This window comes from Gopherus evgoodei, chromosome 3, assembly GCF_007399415.2.
Source record: "Gopherus evgoodei ecotype Sinaloan lineage chromosome 3, rGopEvg1_v1.p, whole genome shotgun sequence".
Classification (NCBI taxonomy): Eukaryota; Metazoa; Chordata; order Testudines; family Testudinidae; genus Gopherus; species Gopherus evgoodei.
In genome coordinates, this window is record NC_044324.1 from 66,673,639 (window position 1) to 66,696,558 (window position 22,920).

The 22,920-nt window shown below is 36.9% G+C and overlaps 1 protein-coding gene across 49 annotated transcripts in view; it reads left to right on the forward strand.

Moving 5' to 3' along the window:
- The window catches only part of RIMS1 (regulating synaptic membrane exocytosis 1), a 527,235-nt gene that overhangs the window by 357,478 nt on the left and 146,837 nt on the right, over positions 1 to 22,920 (forward strand). For 16 of the 49 annotated variants that reach the window (XM_030555719.1, XM_030555743.1, XM_030555723.1 and 13 more), the window contains one exon: positions 5,266 to 5,355. The exons of 8 other annotated variants lie outside the window; for them this stretch is intronic. In XM_030555719.1, the coding sequence (XP_030411579.1) occupies positions 5,266 to 5,355 (90 nt within the window). Of the gene's footprint in view, positions 1 to 4,275; positions 4,354 to 4,682; positions 4,797 to 5,265; positions 5,356 to 14,772; positions 14,857 to 22,920 lie in introns of all 49 variants that reach the window. 25 more of the 49 variants (XM_030555702.1, XM_030555709.1, XM_030555712.1 and 22 more) reach the window with 5 other exon arrangements.

The window sequence follows — 22,920 nt, forward strand, 5'->3', positions numbered from 1 at the left end:
CATTAGATAGTGATCACTTTACTTCAGATCTAAAATTTGTCTAAACAAATTGCTTATTAGTAAGCAAAGAAAAAAAATTTTTGATCTAATTTTAAGAGTACTGAGGCATTTTCAATGTTATTTTATTGTTGTTAGGATAAATTGGCAGCACTTTCTTACAATCTTTGTATATCTATTTCTATTTCTCCTCTTCTGGTGACATTTATAAATATAAGTGTCTTTGTGTGCAATCAACTCTTTTGTAGATGGTCCAGTTATGAGAAATAAGGAAAACATGTATGTACTTTTCTGCTCACAAACTGATCATTAGTAACAGTTTAAGTCAGTACTCTATATTTTACTTAATCGTAGAAATTAGGATTGGAATAGACCCTGTAAAACCATGCAGTCCAATGCATCACTGGCCTGCAGGATTGTTCCCTACACAATGATTTTCACAAATTTGTCCAGGATATTTTTAATTGTCCAGGTCTCATCAATGATAGTGAAGGGATGAATTTATGATTAGGTTCAGTTACACTGTATAATACTTAGAAAGTATTATATAGATTATAAGAACTTCAGCATCAGTGCAACTGTTCCATTAAAGTTCATTTCAAATTTAAATTATTATCATTAGGAAAGAACTGCAGGCTAACTTTCTGTGACTGAGGAAGTCCGTGCTTCAGTGTTTTAACATTTAATAAATCATTTCACTCCCTGTTTCTCTGTTGTTCTTGGCCCTCTTTCTTTTTATGGCAGCTTCATGGCATCATGCAGCTCCTGTTCCTCCATGTCCTTCATCTGGCCTTTCTTTTTTTGGCTCCCACCTCTGCATCTCCTTGTCTTTTTCCGAGTCTGTATTTGCTCCTTTCCCCTTACAGATCATCAATTACTTTAAAATGGCTGAGTTACAAATATTTGAAATTCTCACTTAGTTCTTATATGAAACACAGTATGATGACTTTGATCTGGCCCCTAGTGGAGTTTTAATTGTAGCACAAAGCCTCAACACAATTTAGCATGATCAACAGTATTCTGATAAATTGCTCACAAGTGGAATACAGGTCAGAATGGAGGTGCACTCATGTAATTTCACACAGCACTTGCCTATGTTACGCCTTGCTCTAGTCACTGTTGTTTCCTCACTTTCAAGTTCAGTACCAAATACACTTATTTAAAAAAAATAAAATTGGATATTGTACTCACAGTATAGTACTTTTAATAATGTATTTGATATGTATATTTATCTAATAGTTCCCATACTCTGCAGTAATATAATGGAGTTATGAAATATGACAGTACCATTGAACAGCTTATTTATTGCTGTATGTACTTGGTACGTTGGGTTAACTCCATAGTAGATGCTCCGCAACGTGCTAGGTGGTCCCTCTGAAGTACTGTTATCAATACAATGATGACACATTGTTATGCATGGAAACTAGCCCACCACACAGCCATAGAAGTATAATAGTATAATTGGTTGCTAAAATGAGTTATAAGACTTATGGGGCATGACTCGACTCCTATTAAATTCAGAGTCCAAAAAAGACTAATGGCTTAGATGCCATTGTCTCATATGCCCACTCAACAAGTTGTTGGGCATCTATGTTGTTTGGCATTTTTTCTGCACACTCATTTACATTGATGTGACTATACAATTTAGGCATGCTATGGGCATAGGGCTGTAGTAATAAATTTTTATCTTCTAGACATCTTATTGTATTGCATTGTATTTATTATTATTGATAGTTTTAGTTTAGAGTACAGTGTGTATGTGACATTAATTAGAGATGGTCCAAGCTTTAAAAGCAGGATTCAGATTCAGAATCTCTCACATATGGAAGTGTTCAGATACAGGGATAGAGATTCACTCAGCTCTAAATCCCATGTGGAGTCAAGGAATGCTATTGAGAGGAATCACACCTGGAGGTGGCAAGGACCTCCAGGGTGCATATTCTCCTGCCTGTCCCACCCAAGCCCTACCTTGGTGGAATGCGTGGACACTCTATAAAAGTTTAGGTTTTAATTCCAGTTAACTGCATTATGTGGAACAGATTTCAATGTGAGTAGTCACATTCTTCCTTTACATTTCTTCTGGAGTTGCATTTGGATAGGGTAGTCCACACTCCAAGTTCTAAAATGTTATGTACTGTGGCCTTGGTTTATGATTTAAATGGTTCTCATCCAAAGGTATGCCTATGCTTCAAACTAGAGGTGTAATTCCTAGCTTGAGAAGACGTATGTATGCTACCTCAGTCAGAATAGAAGTGTAGCCTCAGTGATGTGAGCAGCAGGAGGATTTACCTACTTGGGTTGGCTAGCCTCTCTTCACACTGTGGCTACACTTCTGCTTTTAGCATGCTAGCTCGATCAGAGCTAACATGGGTATGTCTCCTCAAGCTGGAAATTACACTTCCAGATCAGTGTGGATATACATTAACACCACAGAGGTGCTGTACCTTGGTAATGGATAAACCAATTCCTATAGTTTTTAAAATTAGCTCACCATTATTAATGCTATTTAACTTAATGTGATCTATGGACAGATTCACAAAAGGACGTTTAGGTGCCACTGGCATTCTTAAACCCCCCTCAGTTGCCACCTAATCTTGTAGGTGTCTAAACTCATTGGCACCTACATTTTTGTTATGAAAGGTGCCTAGGCATCTATGTTTCTGCCTCTGAGAATGCGCACTGGTGCGTCATTCTAGACATCCAGATGCCTTAAGCCCCAGCATGATCCACCAACGGGAAGATAGGTGTTCTCCTGCCTATCTCACCTGTGAGGCTCGATTTGGTAGGCAAGCTCTGAGCTTGCTAACTAGATCAGGGCCCTTTCAAATTCCTGGCGGAGTGGGGGCAGGGGGGAAGGAAGAGAGCTGGTCTCTATTTCATAACTTTTAGCCCAGTAGTTAGAATGATCACCTGGGAAGTGGGAGACCTGGGTTTAATTTCCCCCTTCTGCTTGATTGGGAGAAAGGATTTGAACATGATGTCTCCCTGCCCCACCTCAGGTGATGTTGGCTTAGCCACTGAGCTATGGGATATTCTTATATGTGACTCCCTCCATCTTTCCTCTTGAAGCTGTTCCACGTTGGATTAAATACTTAAATAGTCATTGGGCCAGAGAAAGAGAGTGTATGTGAGAACAACTCTATGACTAGTGTTTAGGGCTTTCACTTGGGAGGTAGAAGTCTTAGGATCCAGCCCACCTGCTCCAATAACTCTCTAATTATTTATCTAAAGTGGGACAGCATCAACAGTGGAGACCGAAGGAGCCACACATCAGAATATCCCTAAACCCAGTGGTTTGGGCAACCCTCTGAGCAATGGGAGGTCCTCTGTTTTAAATCCTTTCTCCTCATCAAACATGGAGGTATTGAACCTGGGGTCTCCTACATCCCAACAAAGTGTTCTAACCTCTGGGCTAAAAGTAAGCAGTGGCATCACCACCACTGGTGGCATTTATTGCAAGAAACACCTTAGACACCTGACGAGAGGCAGGGCTCAGGACACACCCTCTCATCACCATCTCATTGATTAGTTTAGACAGCCCCTGGCCTAGTTTGCTGCCTTTTGTGAATCTTATGCTTAGGGTCCTATCTCTCCCCATATAGGGAACTTAGGTGCCTAACTCAGGCATTGTGAATACAAGTGACTTTCTAGGCACCTGAAAGTTAGGCGCCATAGTACTCAGCATAGCAATGCCTAAAGTCCCATTGTGAACCTGGGCCCTAGTATACCACCTCTAAAAGACTTTAACTCATGACATTTTTGAATACTAATACAACTGTGGTTTAGTTTGTGATATTGTATATAGAAGTGAAGGCTTTTAATTTATCATATAGATAACTAGAAGGGATCATTAAATCACACAAGGTAGATTAAAATAAAATAATAGTGACATAAAATAGCTAGCATAAAAATAGCAAAGTAAATACCAACTTTATGTTTTACAACAGCTTTTTCATTTTAATCAAAAATTGAAAAGATTCCAAGGTATTTTAGTTCCAGAGAAAAATTCAGACCTCTTATGTTACTCTAAATTTACTTATGTGAGTAGGTTTACTGAGTTTGCATGCTTAGGAGATCTGGTCCTGAAATTACATGTTGATTGAACGGAGAAAAGGATATACTGAGAAATCTATGCATATAGGAGTTCAAACTTGCTATAATATTATGCACATTACATAGTCTTCATTCTAGTTAACATTGTTCTACCTTTACCTATATTTCCATTTCTGGCATGCTTTGTTTTTGTTTTTTGTTTTCTTCTGTTCTGCCACATTCAAGAAATTCTGTTAGGCACTATAAAACATTACCACCCAAGATGCCTTTACTAGAGAATGGTACTCACTGGACTATTTACAGGTAAGTAAGTATTCATTTAAGTTATTTAAACAAACATACACATTATAATAATATAGTGGTACTTTCTAGAAAACTTTAACAGATAAAAACATATATTTATAAATATAACTAGATTCAACTATCTAAAATTAATTCTTACATAAGTGTCATAAACACCTGCAACCTCTGTATTATCTAGAATTCTTGTATCATTAAACTCTACTGAAATGTCAGTACTGGAGTTAAGTAGTATTACAGTTTTCTTTTCCTCATTTCTTTTTTTGTGAATGGTTTTGATTACATGTGAAATTAAATTTAATTTTTATTTTAAATCATTTTAATTTATAAAGCTCAACTCTGCCTGCATGTGCTAAAACCAAATCAGTGATTAGACAGGATATTTCGCTCCTTTGTGATTGCCATAATGCAGAAATACCGAGATTTACAGATGAACTATTGGTTAGGTAAGAACTGAGTAGAAGTGCCCCTTCCTGTTTAGAATGTAATATGGTTTTCTAAAGTAAATTAGCTTCACTCTAAAGTACTTTCATTTGAGATGTACTGTATCCTGTCCTTTTGTGTTGGTATAGCAGTTGTTACTAGTAATAAATATTTAGATGTATTGTTTTAGTAATTCCCGTTCCACTTTCTCATAAATATATATTGTTTAGTTTCATTTTATGGTCTTAGATACTTGAGATTTTTTTATGCAAACAAGTTCAAACATAATCTTTTGTTTGGTTTCATTTTTTAAACAAATATTTGCATTGTCATCTAGTCAGCTCTTTTACATCTTTATTAATTAAATCATTGTGATACCACATTTTTATGTAAAAAGAACATTATTTTATTATTTAATATCTAACATTGTGTTCCTTTCTTTGTTTTCTTTTTCTTTCTCTTCTACCATTGGATGCAATGCACTGGCACTAGTGAACTACAGCCCTCCCTTGACAGGGCTAGGAGTGCTAGTACCAACTGCTTGAGACCAGATACTAGTTTGCATTCACCAGAACGAGAAAGGTATAAAGTAAAGACTTATGAATTTCTTTTCATCTGTGCTGGTGAACTTTGTCAGTTTTGTTTGTTTCTCCATATGAGTCTTCTACATGTCTGTACATTCATATATGCTTTGGTATTTGTAGACATTTTTGCCCCTATATTCATATATGCCATGCAAATTGTGTGTTGCAGTTTATAATTGCTTCTGGCTTCTTCTTTCCCTATTTTTAGTTCAAGCTGATGTTATTGTTTACAAAAGTCCTCAGTATGCTGATAATAACACTGCAGTGTTAAGTGAGGTGAAGGAGCACCACTTGATTGTTAATCTTCCATATCATCTGCTAAAATGTATTACTTTTATTGCTTGCCCATTCTGCAGATTGCAAATGAGATGGTGACATAACATTTACAAATTATATGAATTAGGATGCAAATTGTGAGATCAAACTCTTATTTTTCAAATCAAAATTGTAATTTGTATAACAGTATATACATTAATTTCCACCAACCAACCAACCAACTACATTTTCTTAATCTAATCTGCCATATCTATTGCTGTTTGTTTAAATTGTAAAGCAAAACAATTTAATTATTTTTGCACTATATAGCACAGTATTTAGTGTACATACATTTAGCAACATTTTCAGCAATTTAAATGAAATATAGTTGCACTTGTTATATTGAACAGAAACATTTAATGGATGCTTTCTGAACTTTCACCTTTAAAGCTAGTGTAGTTCAAAGTCACAGGGAAACCAAATACTATGGACAGATTTTGTAATTAGATGTGAGTATGTCTTAACAGGGAATTTTTGAATGTTTGCAGTATTTTTGTCTAAGAATTCTTGTTTTTATAGAGTGAAATCCTGACCCCACTGACATCAACAGTAAAACTCCCATTGGCTTCCCTAGAAGTAGGATTTTACACCATGTTGTAAAGACTCAAGTAATATGTAGGATAATAATGTGAATTTGCTCATCAATCAGTCCAGAAAAATTGGTTATTGAAATTATCATTTTTGTTGTTGTAAAGTGATGAGAGACGTAACAAGCAATCCATAACTAAGGCCTAGGATACTAATGTAAACTTCTTGTGTGTTTTTAGCAACAAAAATATTCCAAAAAATAGTAACATTTTCAAAGTAGGACTTGTGGTTTGCTGTATTAATTTCAAGGGAAATCATGCCACTAAAACACTGTACATCATTTTGAAAATTTAGGGAACAATAACTGGTAACTGTTAAAACATCTAGTTATGGGGGAAAAATCTTAGCTGAAAATTAAACCGAATTTGGAGCTATGTAGAAGCCTCATATTTCCATGATGGGCAGGGTCCGCTGGGAGGCTAATATGAGTGGGAAAGGAGTCCAGGAGAGCTGGCTGTATTTTAAAGAAGCTTTATTGTGGGCACAGAAACAAACCATCCCGATGTGCAGAAAGAATAGCAAATATGGCAGGTGACCAGCTTGGCTTAACAGACAAATCTTCAGTAAGCTTGAACACAAAAGTGAAGCTTACAAGAAGTGGAAACTTGGACAGATGATTAGGGAGGAGTATAAAAATATTGCTCGAGCATGCAGGGGTGTAATCTGGAAGGCCAAAGCACAATTGGAGCTAGCAAGGGATGTGAAGGGTAACAAGAAGGGTTTTTACAGGTATGTTAGCAAAAAGAAGAGGGTCAGGGAACCCTTACTGAATGAGGGAGGCAACCTAGTGACAGATGATGTAGGAAAAGCTGAAGTACTCAATGGTTTTTTGCCTCTGTCTTCAGTGGTGAAAGAGCAGGTTAAGGACTATTTAGAAAAGCTGGACATGCACAAGTCCATGGGTCCGGAACTAATGCATCTGAGAGTGCTGAGGGAGTTGTGATTGCAGAGCCATTGGCCATTATCTTTGAAAACTCATGGCAAATGGAGGGGGAGAAGGCAAATATAGTGCCCATCTTTAAAAAAGGGAAGAAGGAGAATCCAGGGAACTACAGACTGGTGAGCTTCACCTCAGTCCCTGGAAAAATCATGGAACAGGTCCTCAAGCAGGTCCATTTTGAAGCACTTGGAGGGCAGGAAGGTGATCAGGAAAAGTCAACATGAATTCACGAAGGGCAAGTCATGACTGACCGCCCTGATTGCCTTCTATGATGAGATAACTAGCTCTGTGGATATGGGGAAAGCAGTGGACATGATATATCTTGACTTTAGGAAAGCTTTTGATAGGGTCTCCCACAGTATTCTTCCCAGCAAGTTAAAAAAGTATGGATTGGATGAATGGACAATAAGGTGGATAGAAAGCTGGCTAGATTGTCGGGTTCAATGGGTAGTGATCAACGGCTCAGTGTCTAGTTGGCGGCTGGGATCAAGCAGAGTGCCCCAGAGGTCTGTCCTGGGGCCAGCTTTGTTCAACATCTTCATTAATGATCTGGATGATGGGATGGATTACACCCTCAGCAAGTTTGTGGATGACACTAAGATTGGGGGGAGAGGTAGATACACTGGAGGGTAGGGATAGGGTCCAGAGTGACCTAGACAAATTGGAAGAGCAGGCCAAAAGAAATCTTATGTGGTTCAACAAGGACAAGTGAAGAGTCCTGCTCTTAGGACAGAAGAATCCCATGCACTGCTACAGGCTGGGGACCGACTGGCTAGGCAGCAGTTCTGCAGAAAATGACCTGGAGGTTACAGTGGACGAGAAGCTGGATATGAGTCAACAGTGTGCCTTTGTTGCCAAGAAGGCAAACAGTGTATTGGGTTGCATTAGAAGGAGCATTGCCAACAGATCGAGGGAAGTGATTATTCCCCTCTATTTGGCACTGGTGAGGATACTTCTGGAGTATTGCATCCAATTTTGGGCCCCCCCCTACAGAAAGGATGTGGACAAATTGGAGAGAGTCCAGTGAGGGGGCAATGAAAATGATTAGGGGGCTGGGGCACATGACTTACGAGGAGAGGCTGAGGGAACTGGGCTTATTTAGTCTGCAGAAGAGAAGAGTCAGGGGGGATTTGATAGCAGCCTTCAACAGCCTGAATGGGGGTTCCAAAGAGGATGGAGCTAGACTGTTCTCAGGGGTGACAGATGACAGAACAAGAAGCAATGGTCTCAAGTTGAAGTGGGGGAGGTCTAGGGTGGATATTAGGAAAAACTATTTCACTAGGTGGGTGGTGAAGCACTGGAATGGATTACTTAGGGAGGTGTGGAATCTCCATCCTTGGAAGTTTTTAAGGCCAAGCTTGACAAAGCCCTGGCTGGGATGATATATTTGAGATATATTTTGAGCAGGGGGTTCAAATAGATGACCTCCTGAGGTCTCTTCCAACCCTAATCTTCTATGATTCTTGCCCATCAGGTTTTCAGCCTAGGTATGGAATAGAAATTACAACACTGGGTGATGATCTCATCTTAGTGAACAGTGTCCATGTTGATCCTTTGAGGTCTATCAGCAATCTGTAATACGACTGAACAGTAGGTTTAGCTGAATTCCCTGTGGTCCCTAGCTAGAGTATATATCAATCACTCTGGATTCATTCTGTTTCTAGCTTTATTAGAAAGTCCCATAAGATGGTTGTGGGTAGTTGTTTCTGTCCTATGGGATCTCTTGTGGGGGATGCCCACAGAGTTCAAACAGTATGATTCCTTTGTGGAAAATAATAAGATGACTTGGGCTGTAACTCCATCGACACACTGATGAGATACAGCTCTTTTAATCAGACCCAGATGGCATTTGTTTTTCACATGCCCGTCCAATTTTGAGAGCAAGATGCAAAAGTTGTATTTAAAATAACACAAAAGCAATGCTTTCGATTTGGGGGTGTGATTTTCCAGGGTTTTCAGACCTCATTATTTAATGTAGCTGTCCACTCTTCATCCAAGAGATTAACAATCCGTTAGCTATATTATACTTAATCCAGAGCCATATGTTGAACTTTTTTCTTATTTGCTTTGGTGGACTTTTTCTAGAATTTATTTATAAGATTTTATTCAGCAGATACCAATTACTCCATATATTGAATCATGGTTGGTTTGTGACCATCATGTCACTGTTTCTGAAGTACCTTCTCCTTTTATGAAGAAGTGTAAATAATGAATTCCTACAGTGGTATTCCAGATTTCCTTCACAGGAATTATAAATTGTGTTTGGGCTCCCTTTTGTCCCAGAAAATATAAAGTAAATGAAGTGTGAAATATGAAGTTAAAAGTGTCTGCACTTGCCTTTTGAACCAGGTGATATGGGCTGTGTTTAGTGTACTGACAATAAAGCACTTTGTTTGCACATGAATTTTTTATTGAAAATAGTATTGATCTTTAAACTCTGTGCAGTATTATACTTGTCACCTGAAATGCTACGTCACACATTTTTAGTTCCTTAACAATAGAATATAGACTATAACATGCAGTGGCCTAGCCTTACTGTACAATCATGAGATTGTACTGTACTGTGCCATCGGAGAGTTTATTATTCTTGTTTTTGAAAACTTTTTTTCAACATACATTTGCAAGGTTGCATACAGTGAAGTTAAGCTCTTCATATATTGCACCTTGGTTGCTCTATGAGCATCAGGGTGCTGGATCTGTATAATTTAATCTTAACCTAACTCCATTTGAACACTGTCAGGTGGAATGCTGGCACTGGCTTTCTGCCCAGTCTTCTCATTAAAGGCGTCACTGCATGCCTTCCTCTGTTACTTTATATGGCAATGGGTCAGTACAGATGGCAATCAGGACTTTACAGGACATACCCAGAAAGCTTCCTTGTTCCTAAGTCTGCTTAAATAAATTGCTGTGCTGTGTTAATAATGGCAGAAAATGTTGAAATATACATTGCAGTTCACTGCAACTTCATTTAAACAATTTGAGTGGTACAAGGGTAAACTTTTTCATAGTTGACAGACAAGAACTACACAATTTAAAATTATTTGGGAAGGGTCCTACTGGGAAACAATAAGGAAGACTGTTTAAAACACAATGCCAGTGAACCGTAGGAGTAGGGCAGGGAAAGGAATTAGTTTGGCTTTCAGTGTATGAAACCAAGCCATTGAGCCTAACTGCAGATGTGAATAGAGCAGATTACCTAGCCATGTCCCAAAGCCAAGTTAGCTCCCTCTTTAAAAACTCTGGGCTAGTGAATGTACTACACAATATATCATAGATAAATATCTATAAATAAATATAGTAAGAATAATGCTGAAAGTTTCTTCAGCATTTGCTCCTCCACGGTAGGTAACTAAAGGCAGAACCTGCCTAACTGAAAAATATGGATTCTGTGAATTAGGCCTCGCCTATACTAGAAACTTCTGCCAGTATAGTGCTGTCACTTAGAAGTGTGATGATTTTTTTTTAAACACTTCTGTACCGGTAAAAGTCCTTCCATAGATGCAGTTATACCATAACTTCATAAAAGGGCTGTTGCTCAGGAAACCGATAAAACATTTCCGGCAAAAAGCACTTTTTGGCCTGTATAAGCTGTGTCTACACTAAGAGGGTTTGCTAGTATAGCTATAGTGGCAAACCTTTTGTAGTGTAGACCTGAGTAAAATTTTTGCTACATGTGAATAGCCTGGCTGTAGAGCCAAAATGCTGTCCACAGCTCTCAGTGGCACAGTGTGCTATAGAATATGCCTGAAGACTTCAGTACTTATTTGTTAATACATGTGCGCACATACTCAGTGCATTTCACTTATTTTGACTGTTAGTATTCATGTTGATTAAAATACCTGAGTGATTGAAGTTTCTATGAGACCTGCAAGACACATAGGAATTTATATAGCAGACAGTAACACCTTGAAACATAGATTAAAATGCTCCAGTGTCACCACCCCTGAGGCCTTATCTATACAGTAGTGTAATATCTACAGGGGAGTGATATCCAAAATGCACGGACATGTCAGGAATGGTCCGACTATTACTTAGTCCTGCCTTGAGTGCAAGGGACTTGACTAGATGACCTATTGAGGTCCCTTCCAGTTCTACACTTCTATGACTCTATGCTGTGCATTTATTGGTCTGTATAGACCCTGCTGGTATGCACTAAAGATTTCCTAGTTCACTTTAACATCGTGCTGTTTGAAACAGTACTATGTTCGAGCATACTAGGGAACCTTTGGTGCATACTAGCAAAGTCTACATGGACCAATTAATGTAAAGCACACTAGGGTGCTTTAAAAATCCCACTCCTGTAGTCCACATTATCTCACTGTATAGACAAGCCCTTTGTTTTAGTCTACTTTTGTCATTGTTGATCTGCCTACTGGTCCTGTTTTTTTCACACGCTGAATTCTGATTTTGCTTTGATTTTTAGTGGGCCATCTTATTTCTATCTATAGATTTCTGTTGCCAGACACTGTGGTATCTGTGGCCCCAATTTAGGAAAGCATCTAAGCACACGCTTAGAGCACATGCTCAGATGTGCTTTCCTGAATCAGAGCCTCACCACCCAACACATTGTACTACACTGAGAAGACACTAATCTTCATATAGATCAGTAAGAAATATTTTATTGATCATTAATTGGTAATGTTATGGCCAATAATAGCTATGCAGTAATACCTGGTGACAGTTTTTATTGACACTATAGGAGCCCAGTCCTGCAAAGCCTTAATACCAGTCATAGTTCTATTAGTAATGTTTGTAGGTTTTGGCGTTAAGTGATTATTTAATGCAGGTCTTAGCAAATAAAATTGAGGAACAAATCAAAATGATTGAATTAACTAGAACACTCTGTATGTATATCTTACAACCAGGTTTTTCTGTGTTCATATAGAAAACGTAATAATATTGGCTGCTCTGGAATCATGACTTGATTGAGATTTTTGAGATGGTAAACTCTGGTGCCTTTATCAGTCTCCATGACCTTCTGAAATCCTAGGATGTAGATATTTGATGAAATTCCCATGAATAGGTATTTAAAAAAATTGGAGCTATCATTTGTTCTTGACTTAATCGGCCCTGTTCTGCTCCAGGATCACCATATTTTCATGTTTTTATAAAAGTATTAATAAAACAAAACACCCTCTAGCATCAGGAAAGTAAGTGTGTTTATACTGCATGTTTTTTTAGAGTTGTTGTTTGAATGTGACTATTTGTATTTGAATTAATTACGTAACAGTATAGCAGTTGTTAATATTAGGTATGCACTATGTTGTTTTTTTCCTCTCTTTCAAGCAGTGTAGAAGAGTACATTGTTGCATGTTTGTCTGCATTGTAATGTTGCACATGCTTTGTACAATATATAACAGGGATGGCCAAACATACTGGTCCTCCGAGCCACATATGACAATCCTCAGATGTTCTAGAGCTGGGGCACACCTGCCAGGGGTCAGGGCTCGGGGCTTCAGCCCCATGAGAGGCACCTGATGGGGCATGGGGCGAAAGCCCCAAGGCTCCCCTCCCCACTGGGCAGAAGCCCCTACCACACCATCCCACTGCAAGGCAGAGATCCCAATGTCTCCCACAACCAGTCTGGTAGATGGAGAATGTGGGGGGTCTGGGGAGCTCTGTGAGCCACTCTCTAACTGTAAAAGAGCCGCATGTGGTTCACGAGCCAGTTTGGCCACCCCGGTATATAAAGTTAAGTGCCACTGAAATGTATGGAAAGAGAGCATGCTCTCAAAGTTCATAATGCATGATGACCAAAATTAGTAATGTTCTATAAAAATGCAATGTCATATTTGTAGAGGATATCAGCATATTAAGGGCTTTGACTGAGTGCACTGATGCATTAACATTTTCTTTAACTCTTGCTTTGGAGAGAAAAAGTAACTAACTACTAACAACCTATTCTCTTTGGAATCTTTTAAAAGAGCTACCTAAATGTGAAGTGACGCTAAATCTCCCTGAAACTTTTGTTATTTGCATGTTCTGTACGTGAAACACTGTTACTTAATCTATGGACTGGAAGGTTGCCTCAGAAAGTGAATAGTTCATGTAAAATATTACTCTGCTAACATAAATATATATATATATATATATTTTAAATGATTTCTTGCCTGTATTTTCAAAACTAAGCAGTGTTAGGTTTATACTATATTATCTTCCCATTGTGACCAAGCGATTCTGTTGTTCTAAATCAAATGAGCATTTGAAAGAAAAAAACTACTAAAATAGGAATGTTCCCCATCCCACCCACCCACACTGATTAAAGATTTTTTTCTTTAATTTATAAAATCAATCAAAAGAGACTGGCATAAACTAATAAAACTTGGATTGCACATTTTTTTAAAATATAAAAGAAATTTTTTAAATTTTCACTAGTCAAGGCACGCAAATATATACTAATTAATTACTAACATACACATTTACAATATTTACTATAAATATAAAATTATTAGCTTGACTATTAAATAAAGATATCATTTATTTAACCTTAGACTCAACAATAATAGTTTAATATATTAAACTTCTTAAAACATTAATTATACTTAGCAAGATTTGTGAGAGCTTCTTGCTCCCAAGTGTCAGCCTTACCTTTTTGGACAAGTTAACTTCAATTTGATGAATCTCATCTCTTCTACCTGTCTCAGCTGTATAAGGGAATTAAACTCAGAAGTCAATAGTGACTGATCCTGCCTTTTAAAAATATGTCTGTCTGTCTCCAACAGTGCTCAGCAACAAAAGAACCTGGAATGGATGGTGTCACAGGTTCTGCTCCTAGAAAATAAATAGTCTTTGATGGGCATGTAATGTAAAGAGTAAAAACACGTGCTTGTCACCAAGGAAGCATGACCACTTTTGGAATATATAATATCCTTCATTGCTGCATAACCCAAAAAACTTTCATAGCTTCTGTGTGTTGGCAACCCCAAAGAAAATTTTGGACTGCACAGAGCCCTTCTATTGCAGATTGAATAAGGGTGATGAATAAAGCAGATAGTGACATAGGATGAGCTCTAGGAAAACAGATCACTTTATGCCCCACATTCTGCAGTTAGCAGTATAACATGGTGCTTTAATTCCCTTAAGGGTCTCTTTGTAATTTAAAACCACTTTTCTTAATGGAAAAATTTTATTCAGTGCAGAGTTAATGGGGGAATAAACCTTTGGAAAAACGAAAGAGGAAAATAACAGCTAATCAACACCTGAAAAGTTCTTTTAGTTTATAATTCCAACTTCTTATATGAATAATAGGTTTTTAAATTTTCTAGCATTTGAAGATGTTTGAAATACTGTATATGCCATGAAAATTATTTAAATCATTCTAAGTTGTGCAAACTTGCACACTCATTGTAATTGTTTGTATAGTGTACTGCTATATAGAAAATATACCATAACAAACAGCCATAAGAATAGTGTATCCAAATTAAAAAAAAAATTAGAAACAAAGAATTATTATTTTGAAAACAATCAATTTCATTACTTTTTGGGGTACTTTTCCAGTCTCAGTTCCCATACCTATTTTAATTTTTTCACTCACTAAATATTTTTTTCCTGTTTTATTGAATGGGCAAACAGGGGTAGATGGTCCCCCTCCCTAGAGAGGAGACGACCTACTAGTCCCAGGATTCATATCCAGCATGCATCTCCGGAGGATGACAGGTACTAGCCAACTCCTCCTAACTGAAAAGTGGCTTACTGCATCTTGCACTCTGAGAGAAGTATAACAGAGTTTTAAAAAGATCTTTAAAACTTTAACTATGACGAAACCAAAGTAAAGTGTCAGCTCAAAGTTTATCTCTGCATTTTGTTGAATTATTATGAAGCACCTAGGAATGTGCCCCAGTCAAATCTTCTGATTGCATGAACAATCCAAGGGATAGTTTCTGAAATCAAGATGTCTAATCTGATGTGAAAACTGTCATATTAATGGACTCTTTTTATTCTTTTTTTCCCCTATTTCTGTAAAGGTAGTTCCCCCCCCCACCGGTGCTTTATAATATGTTAATATCTGTCAGGGAGCCTATTTCATCTTTTTTTTTTTTTACCTCAGTAGTATTTCTTTCTCTGCAAAATGCATGAGGGAAAAAAATCAGATACACACACAGAGAGGGGCTCTGTGGTATATATAATAATTGGCATGGTTATGAAATTCATAAATTACGGTTATCTTCAGGGGGCAGGTTTTCCCTACAAGGTAGGTTTTGACCAATAATGCCAGTGCTTTGGATCCACTTTATATGCTGATTTGCCAATTGTGATGAATGTAAACACCTTCCATTGTTTTATTTCTTGCTCTGGTTTTCTTATCCAAATCAGTTTTGATGCCTTATTGTATTTGTAATAGTGACATTCTTCTCATATGTTGTCATTTCTTCCACTAGATCCACTTTTTTAAATCAAAGCAGATATTAATTCAGCACTTTGAATGTAACGCAAGAGCAAGATTTAATTTCTGCCCTTTAAACCCTGATGTGTTATAGTAAATCCTCTCATCCTTAATTTAAAAAAAATGTTTGTGCAGCTCTTATGAGGTTTAACTCTCATAAGTACAGTGTACAAGTAACGTTACAGTTTCTGTAGTGCTGGTATTATCTTTCTGCTTAGGAGCACCTACATTTATGCCATAGTCTGTTTTGCCTGGTCTTGGAAATATTGCCACCAACTTTAGTGGGAACACTAACTGGCCTATAGTTATACCTGGATTCCATGTCTGTATGCAATAGTATTAAAATTTAAATTATCACATGAAGTTTTTTTATTCTAAAACTGGCTCTATTTTGCAGTCACTGCATACCTAAACATTTCATTGACTGTAGTACTGGGTCCAATGTGATCTCTGTTTTTGTATTTTGATACTTTCAAAAGGACATTGTCAGCAAAGATGGTACAATTAGTACACATAGTCCATATTTATGTAACCTAGTGGATGGTTTAGGTCAAGAATTAAGTAGAAGTTAGGGTCTAAGTTAGTGTAGTTAGTGTAGAGGAGTATGAAAAGTTGGAGTTGCTAGTGTGAGAAAGTTGGAGATAAGTTGGAGACAGCAAGACAGGAAATTTGAATTTAGCAAGGACGTGATCTAGGGTTACGTTGCTGTGATGTTTTGGTTATAACTGGTTTGAGCAAGGTTTTTAATAAGTGTTTTGAGAATTTCCGAATGTTGTATTAAAATGCTATCTATATTGACAGTATGGGAAGGATATTCATGCAGAAATGAATTTAAATAATGTGTAAGGTAAGGAGCCAATAAGGAAATGGTGGAATATAATTATGGTAAAGGGTAGTTTAATGTTACTTAATATTATAATAGATTGAAAAAATTGCAGGGGAATGCCAATTAACTGTTAGGTTTCAGGATTATAAGTTTGTACTTCATGCTGTTGTCAGCGGACTAATTACCCACTGATATACACTATTTTATCTTTGAACATATGTATAATTGTAGTATTGTGTAAGTAGTAATTGGATTCCTGTTTGCTTACCTAATCATTTTCCTTCTGAATAAAGTCTGCTTATATTATTTAAAGTGTTGCCCAATGTTCCTCTACTAAACAAATTTTCTGTAATTACAGAATTTTCTATAGCCTGAAAACTACCTGAAAACTAAGTTGGGGTTTATTACACCCTTATCTTTAGCAACTTAATATTAATTGGTAGCATTTCAAGATAAAGGTTACAAAAGGTTACACTTTCTAAACGATGGGCATTTTTGAGCAACTCTTTCCTTTCACTATAATAGCCCTTTGAAGTCCATGAAAAGTCTCTCATTGACTTTGGTGGATCAGACCCATCATGTGTAGGGCCCCTGGGAGAAATCCTGACCCCATTAACGTCAATGGTAATTTTGCCACTGACTTCAGTGGAGCCAGCATTTCACCCTAATACTACAATCCTTACTTAATCATCTTTATTCTTGTTGTCATTGGGACTTTTGCCTGAGGACTTCAACATTCTAACCATAGAGTGTACTCCCATCATCTGTTTTTATATCTTTGTTATAATAAGTGTATTACATTAAATTGTCTGCATAAGAGGAAATCTATTATGGTAAAAGCTTTTAAATCATAAAAAAATTGTAATTTAATTCTCAGTTTGATATGTGTCTTTCTATAGACATTGTAAGAAACAGAAGAAACATTTTTGTTTCTTTTCATTTATGTCTAGTAGGTGTGATTTCCTGGCTGAGGTGCAGAAAAAGACATGCATTAATGCCATATGCTTTTTGCTACTCAGATGCTGCTCATTTACTCTTTCTTCTGTCTCCATGACAGACAGAAGTTACAGCAACTTAGGCTCTTTTACACATCCAGTAGAGTGTGGATGTCCAACAAGTAGCTGAGAAGTCCAATTTACACAGCCTACTCATCACCTCTGAATTTGGCCCTAAGAATTTAAAGTGGTTTAAATTCCTTATTTGGGATAAAAATATGTTTATTCAGTAATTAGGGGTAGATGAACCTTGGGGTACTTGACTAGTTTCTTATAACTGAAACCAATTTCCTGATCTGTTCCCAAGAGTTATTCAATTTTTAAATATACCACACTCCCTTCCCCATTAAGCAGGAGACTTTTGATGCAAAGGAGTGGGACTGAGTATGCTGATACTCTGCTTATGTAGTTGAGCCACAATCCCAAGGCAACTGTATATTTCTGCTAGAATGATCAACAGTGAAATAGTTAAAGCTAACATTTTAAATAAGCCGGTATTCTTTTTATTTCTTTTTCTTTTCTATTCAGTTCATTTTGTGTATAATCTAAAAGAGGAAACCAAAGCCAAATTACATTTATACAGTTGGAATTCTCTTACATTTTGTACTAATTATTGCCCTTAAAAATCTGTTTTACAAGCAATTCTGTATATTAGCTAGTATCGTTCAGTACTGGCCTTTGCCTTTCTTTGGTATGCTTTTGTGAAGGCTTGTCAAAATAACAACTCATGGTTGAGGGGAGGCTGTGAGTGACACAGTGGGTTACTTTACTAGCTTTTCAGACCCTGACTTCACAAGTAAATTGAATTTGACAGCTGTCATGTCAGACTCCATTTGTGTAGATCCCAGAATTGGACCAATTTGCAATCTGTGCTCAAGATATGCAGAGAACTGGAACAGTAAGAGCTATGCTGTATAAATGATTTTTGAAACATAACTTATGAATATGTAATTTCTTATCTTTGATCATTTAACTCTGATATTAGCAACATTGCATTTTTTTAATACTCATTTAGGATAAAAGATTTCAGCAAGCATTTTAGAAAGATTTTTGTTGTTCTGGAAATGATTGATCTGTCATAGCAGAAAAATTACTTCATAGTATATTTAGAGAAATGAATAAATAGATTACTTTTCATTTTAAATATTGACTCAAAAATGTTAAAAAATCATGTTTGTTTTCCTTTTTTGCTTTTTTATGATATGTTATAAAGACGACCTCAACATTTTTTCCACCTTGTTTGTTTTTCACATTAGAAATTCAGGTCCTGTCTAAGCTTCAAGATTTTATGGTTATAGTTGAACTAGGGAAATGGTGATATCTATCACAAGTGATAAGAGGAGCCAAGTGAGTGAAAGTTGAGCAATTGACAATAGAAGGGACTTTTATTCAGACTGTTTACTTTTATTGACACTATATATTTAACTTCAATGGCTAATTAACATTTTGGCTAAAAGAAGCCTTTGTTAAAATTCAACATTCTTATCCCTTTCAGTTAACTTGTGAAAGCTCTCAGTAAGCCCCCCTGAGACCTTCTAGAGGTCTTTCAACAAAACCAGGAAAAAAACAAACTTGACATTCTTGATATAGTTTAAGGTAGAAATACAGAAAATACTTTTAAAAGCTTTCACACTCCTTTATAAATTATAAAGAAGCAAAGCAAAGCTAAATAAATAAATAAATCCACAAAAAACAAAGGCCAGAACCGCAATTTTTTAAAATATCCTTTGAAAGTTTCCTTAAAATGAATACCTTGTCTTTTGAAAGAAACTAATGACCTGATAAGGACTTGCATTTCTCATATAGGTTATAGTTTAACCTGGCACTGAACTACACTTTAAGATGACTTCAGGTTTCAGGGACACAGAATCCTCACTTCCAAAATTTGAATAATCTGCCTGTATACTAGAATGGGCACCTCAATTAATTGCTGATTTGTAATTAGTTGCATCCGTATAAAACAAGCTAAGATGCATTCAAAAATCTAATAGGGAATAAAGACAAACAACATCAGAAACGGAGAGATAAGATGGGTCATATCTTGTATTGGACCAATTTCTATGAGTGAAAGAAACAAGGTTTTCAATTATACAGAGTTCTTCTTCAGGTCTGGTCTGAAGAAGAGCTCCCCGTATCTCGAAATCTTGTCTCTCTCACCAAAAGAAATTGGTTCAGTAAAAGATATTACCTTAGCCACCTTGTGTCTAATATCCTGGAACTAACATGGCTATGACTACGCTGCATACATCAGAAACATGTTAACTATATCTGTATTTGTTATAAGTTATAATTTTCTTCAGCAAGATATGAGCAAAAAAATCCTCCCCCATTTTTTTAAAACATTAACATATAGATATGTTTTTCCCCAGAAGTTAAGTAAAATATTTTACTTTAAATAAATCAGGTTGTAAAACTCTTATTTCCAAACTAACGTCCACTTGTGAAAACATACAGTTAAGTTCTATAGAAGTAGGAGGGACCAGTGTCAACCTTTACTTTCTAGCCTGGGATGTGGCCTTTGTGATATCATCCACTTCCTGGAAGGCAAGAAATGAAGAGGTGGAAGCTTATCTTCACCTAGGCAAGAATTAAAGGGTCAGGCACAGTATGTATAAATGGAATACTGGGCATTCCTGTTTGTGGTGCCAATCATTACACTATGCCGACCTCACACTGAGTTGTTGGGAAGGTTGGGCAAAAACAAGAATTCTTCACTACACAACTGCCCAGCTTGTATCTCTGGGACTTATTGTTCCTTTTGTTGTGGAGGCCCTTCTTCAAAGCACTTAACTCACTGTTTTACACTGAAAGTAAGTTTAAGAATGTGAGAGTTCTTAACCATCCCAACTTCCTTCAGTCAACTTGCTGTGGAAACAGGATGGAGTAGGTTTTAAGTGATCACGTCCAGTTAATTTACAGGCTTCTCTAGCTTTCAGGTCCTTATACATAGTGAAGGAATTTTTCCCAGGAATAGAAGGGGCAGTCAAGGGAACATCTAAAGTGTTGTGTTCTCTGCCCTACTTTGGTATGGGCCAGAGGCTTTAGTTGAGCATGAATTGTTCTGTGCTCTTGACAAATAGTAAATGGCAGGAGTTTCATCCATGCCGTCAAAGTTTCTTAGGTGGGCGCAGCCTGCTGGAAATGCTACTGTGGGGGAGGCTAAATTTAGGAGGAGAGACTCCACCATGCAGCCAGATGTCTCTATGTCAGGTGAAGAAAAAAAATCAACAATTTGACACAAAGGTTCACTCAGTCTCTAATCCTATGTTTTCTTAAAGAAGTATTTCATAACCCATTTGTGCAAAATAATAAGGCATCATAATAAGACATCACTCCAATGGGTGAAATAGATTTTTCTAGAGAAGGCCTTGTTTATGGACATGTAAGATTTTATTCTATTTCTTGTTGTTTTTTAATATCTGCCACTCCACTGATGAAAGCTCTTTTTAAATACAGCACCCATTTCACAAAGCAAAGATTTATGTTCTCCCAATGAGTCTGCAATGTCATTTAATGGACAAACGGCCTGCTTCTATGATGCATTCTGCTCAGTATGACTCTTCTTGACTTCAGTGGGAGATTGCAAGCACAGAACAAAGTTTAGGATCATCCATTATTCTTCCAACAGTGTTCAAATCATGACTGATGATTAGTCTTTATATGAATGTTCGATGCTTGCTAAATGGAGAACGACACATGACCAGATCCTGGAAATACACATGCATGTAAATAAATTTTCTCATGCAAGTAGTCCAGTTGAAGTCAGTATAATTCACTGTATGCAAGTGCAGTTCTCACTTTACTCTAACCAGAATCCAAACATGCCCCTTTCTGGGATTTTACAATATCGGTAGTTCAAATAGCAAAAATGTAAAATCTCAGCCTTATCTTTCTTGACAAGTTTGTCTGTTCTTAAGATTTCTTTGCAGAGACCTCTTATGTTCGATCATAATTCCTTCTGCCCAAAGTCCACTCCACTTTACATGTTGGCACCTTACATTCAGGGTAGATTCAGTAAGTCAGTATTTTTTGAAACCCTGCACTAGACAACAAGGGGTTAAGGAGCTCCTCTGGGCTCAGCTGGCTCCATCCCACAACACCTGCAAGACATGCCCAGGCTGGAAGAGGAGTTAAAAGGGAAGCAGAACAGTTTACATGTGGGCAAGCCAGGGAAGAAAACAGACCTTCAACCTTCAGTTCCTGAGGGAAGGCAGGAACTTCCCTGAAAATAACTGTCCAAAGGTCTCTCTCTGAGAGAAGAGAAGGCCTGATTCTAATACACCATGAGCGGGAGGCACTTCCCACTCTCTCTTTTACTAACTCTGTTGATTTGCATTAGTTCCCCTTGGTTTTTGTTTATGGACTATTCTGAAAGGGGAGAGACTTTGAAGGGACCTGGCTGGAGGGCCAAGTCACAGAAAGAGGCAGACCACTGCAGCAGTGGAGAGAGAGCTGCTATGCCACACCCCACCTCAAGGAGGTGTGCGCGGTGATCCAACCCATTCACAGACCAGCTGATGCTGTGTTATAGTCACACATCGTAATCAGTGAGGCTACTAGCATGAGCAAACTTACTCATGTCTGAGTTTGTAGAATCAGATCCAAACTGAGTAGGGGACATTTTTTTTCCAGTTTCTTAGAGGGGTCTGAAAATAATGAAGAATAAAAAATAAACATTTAAAACTATGAAAATTACTCGACTGTGTCTTCTAAAGTTATACGGCCCTATAGCGAATCTTGCACTTTTCATTATATAGTGACAAGTAGTAATAACCACATAATTTTTCAGTCAGTCTGGCAATTATTCAGGGGTCAAAGATGAACATCTTAATTTAACATTATAGCTGAAAGGCTGAAGTTCTACTATAAAGCATTAGTAGATATCTTATTAATTCTGTATAACCGAGTTTGGTACCTGGAAAAAACCTAGACCTACACATCGAGTCTGGAAAAAAGTTCTCTTTTGTACAGCCTGCATGTGAAAACTGACAGAAGTTATATTTAAGTCAAATTGTGAGCTCTGGATAAATTGTAAAGATGTTAAAAGAGTTTAAGCATAAAATAAAAATAGTATGGAAATTACAAGAGACATATTTTGACCATCATTACAATAATTTTTTTAAAATATTCTTGCTGGATCAATTTGCTGCCTTCATGTGATTATTGAGCAGTTATTTATCAAACCAGCAAAACATCTGGTAATTTTAGTATGGATATTTAGGAAAGTTTCCTTAAATGCAAATAGAATTTACTTGATTTTAATCAAGATAACTTGCCAGTACTTAATACTAAAATATTATTTTTCAAATACTATCTGAATTTTCATTTGGATTGAGGAAGAAGCATTTATCTATTATTCTAATTAACAAAATTTAGATTTATTCTCAATAAGGAAAATGGGAATTGGTGAGCTACAGTGCAGTAGTTCAATATAGATTTTACATTTTTCAGTCACTGATGTTTTACTTTTGTACTTACCGTGGTTCCACAGATTTTGACAATATCCCCTTTAAACA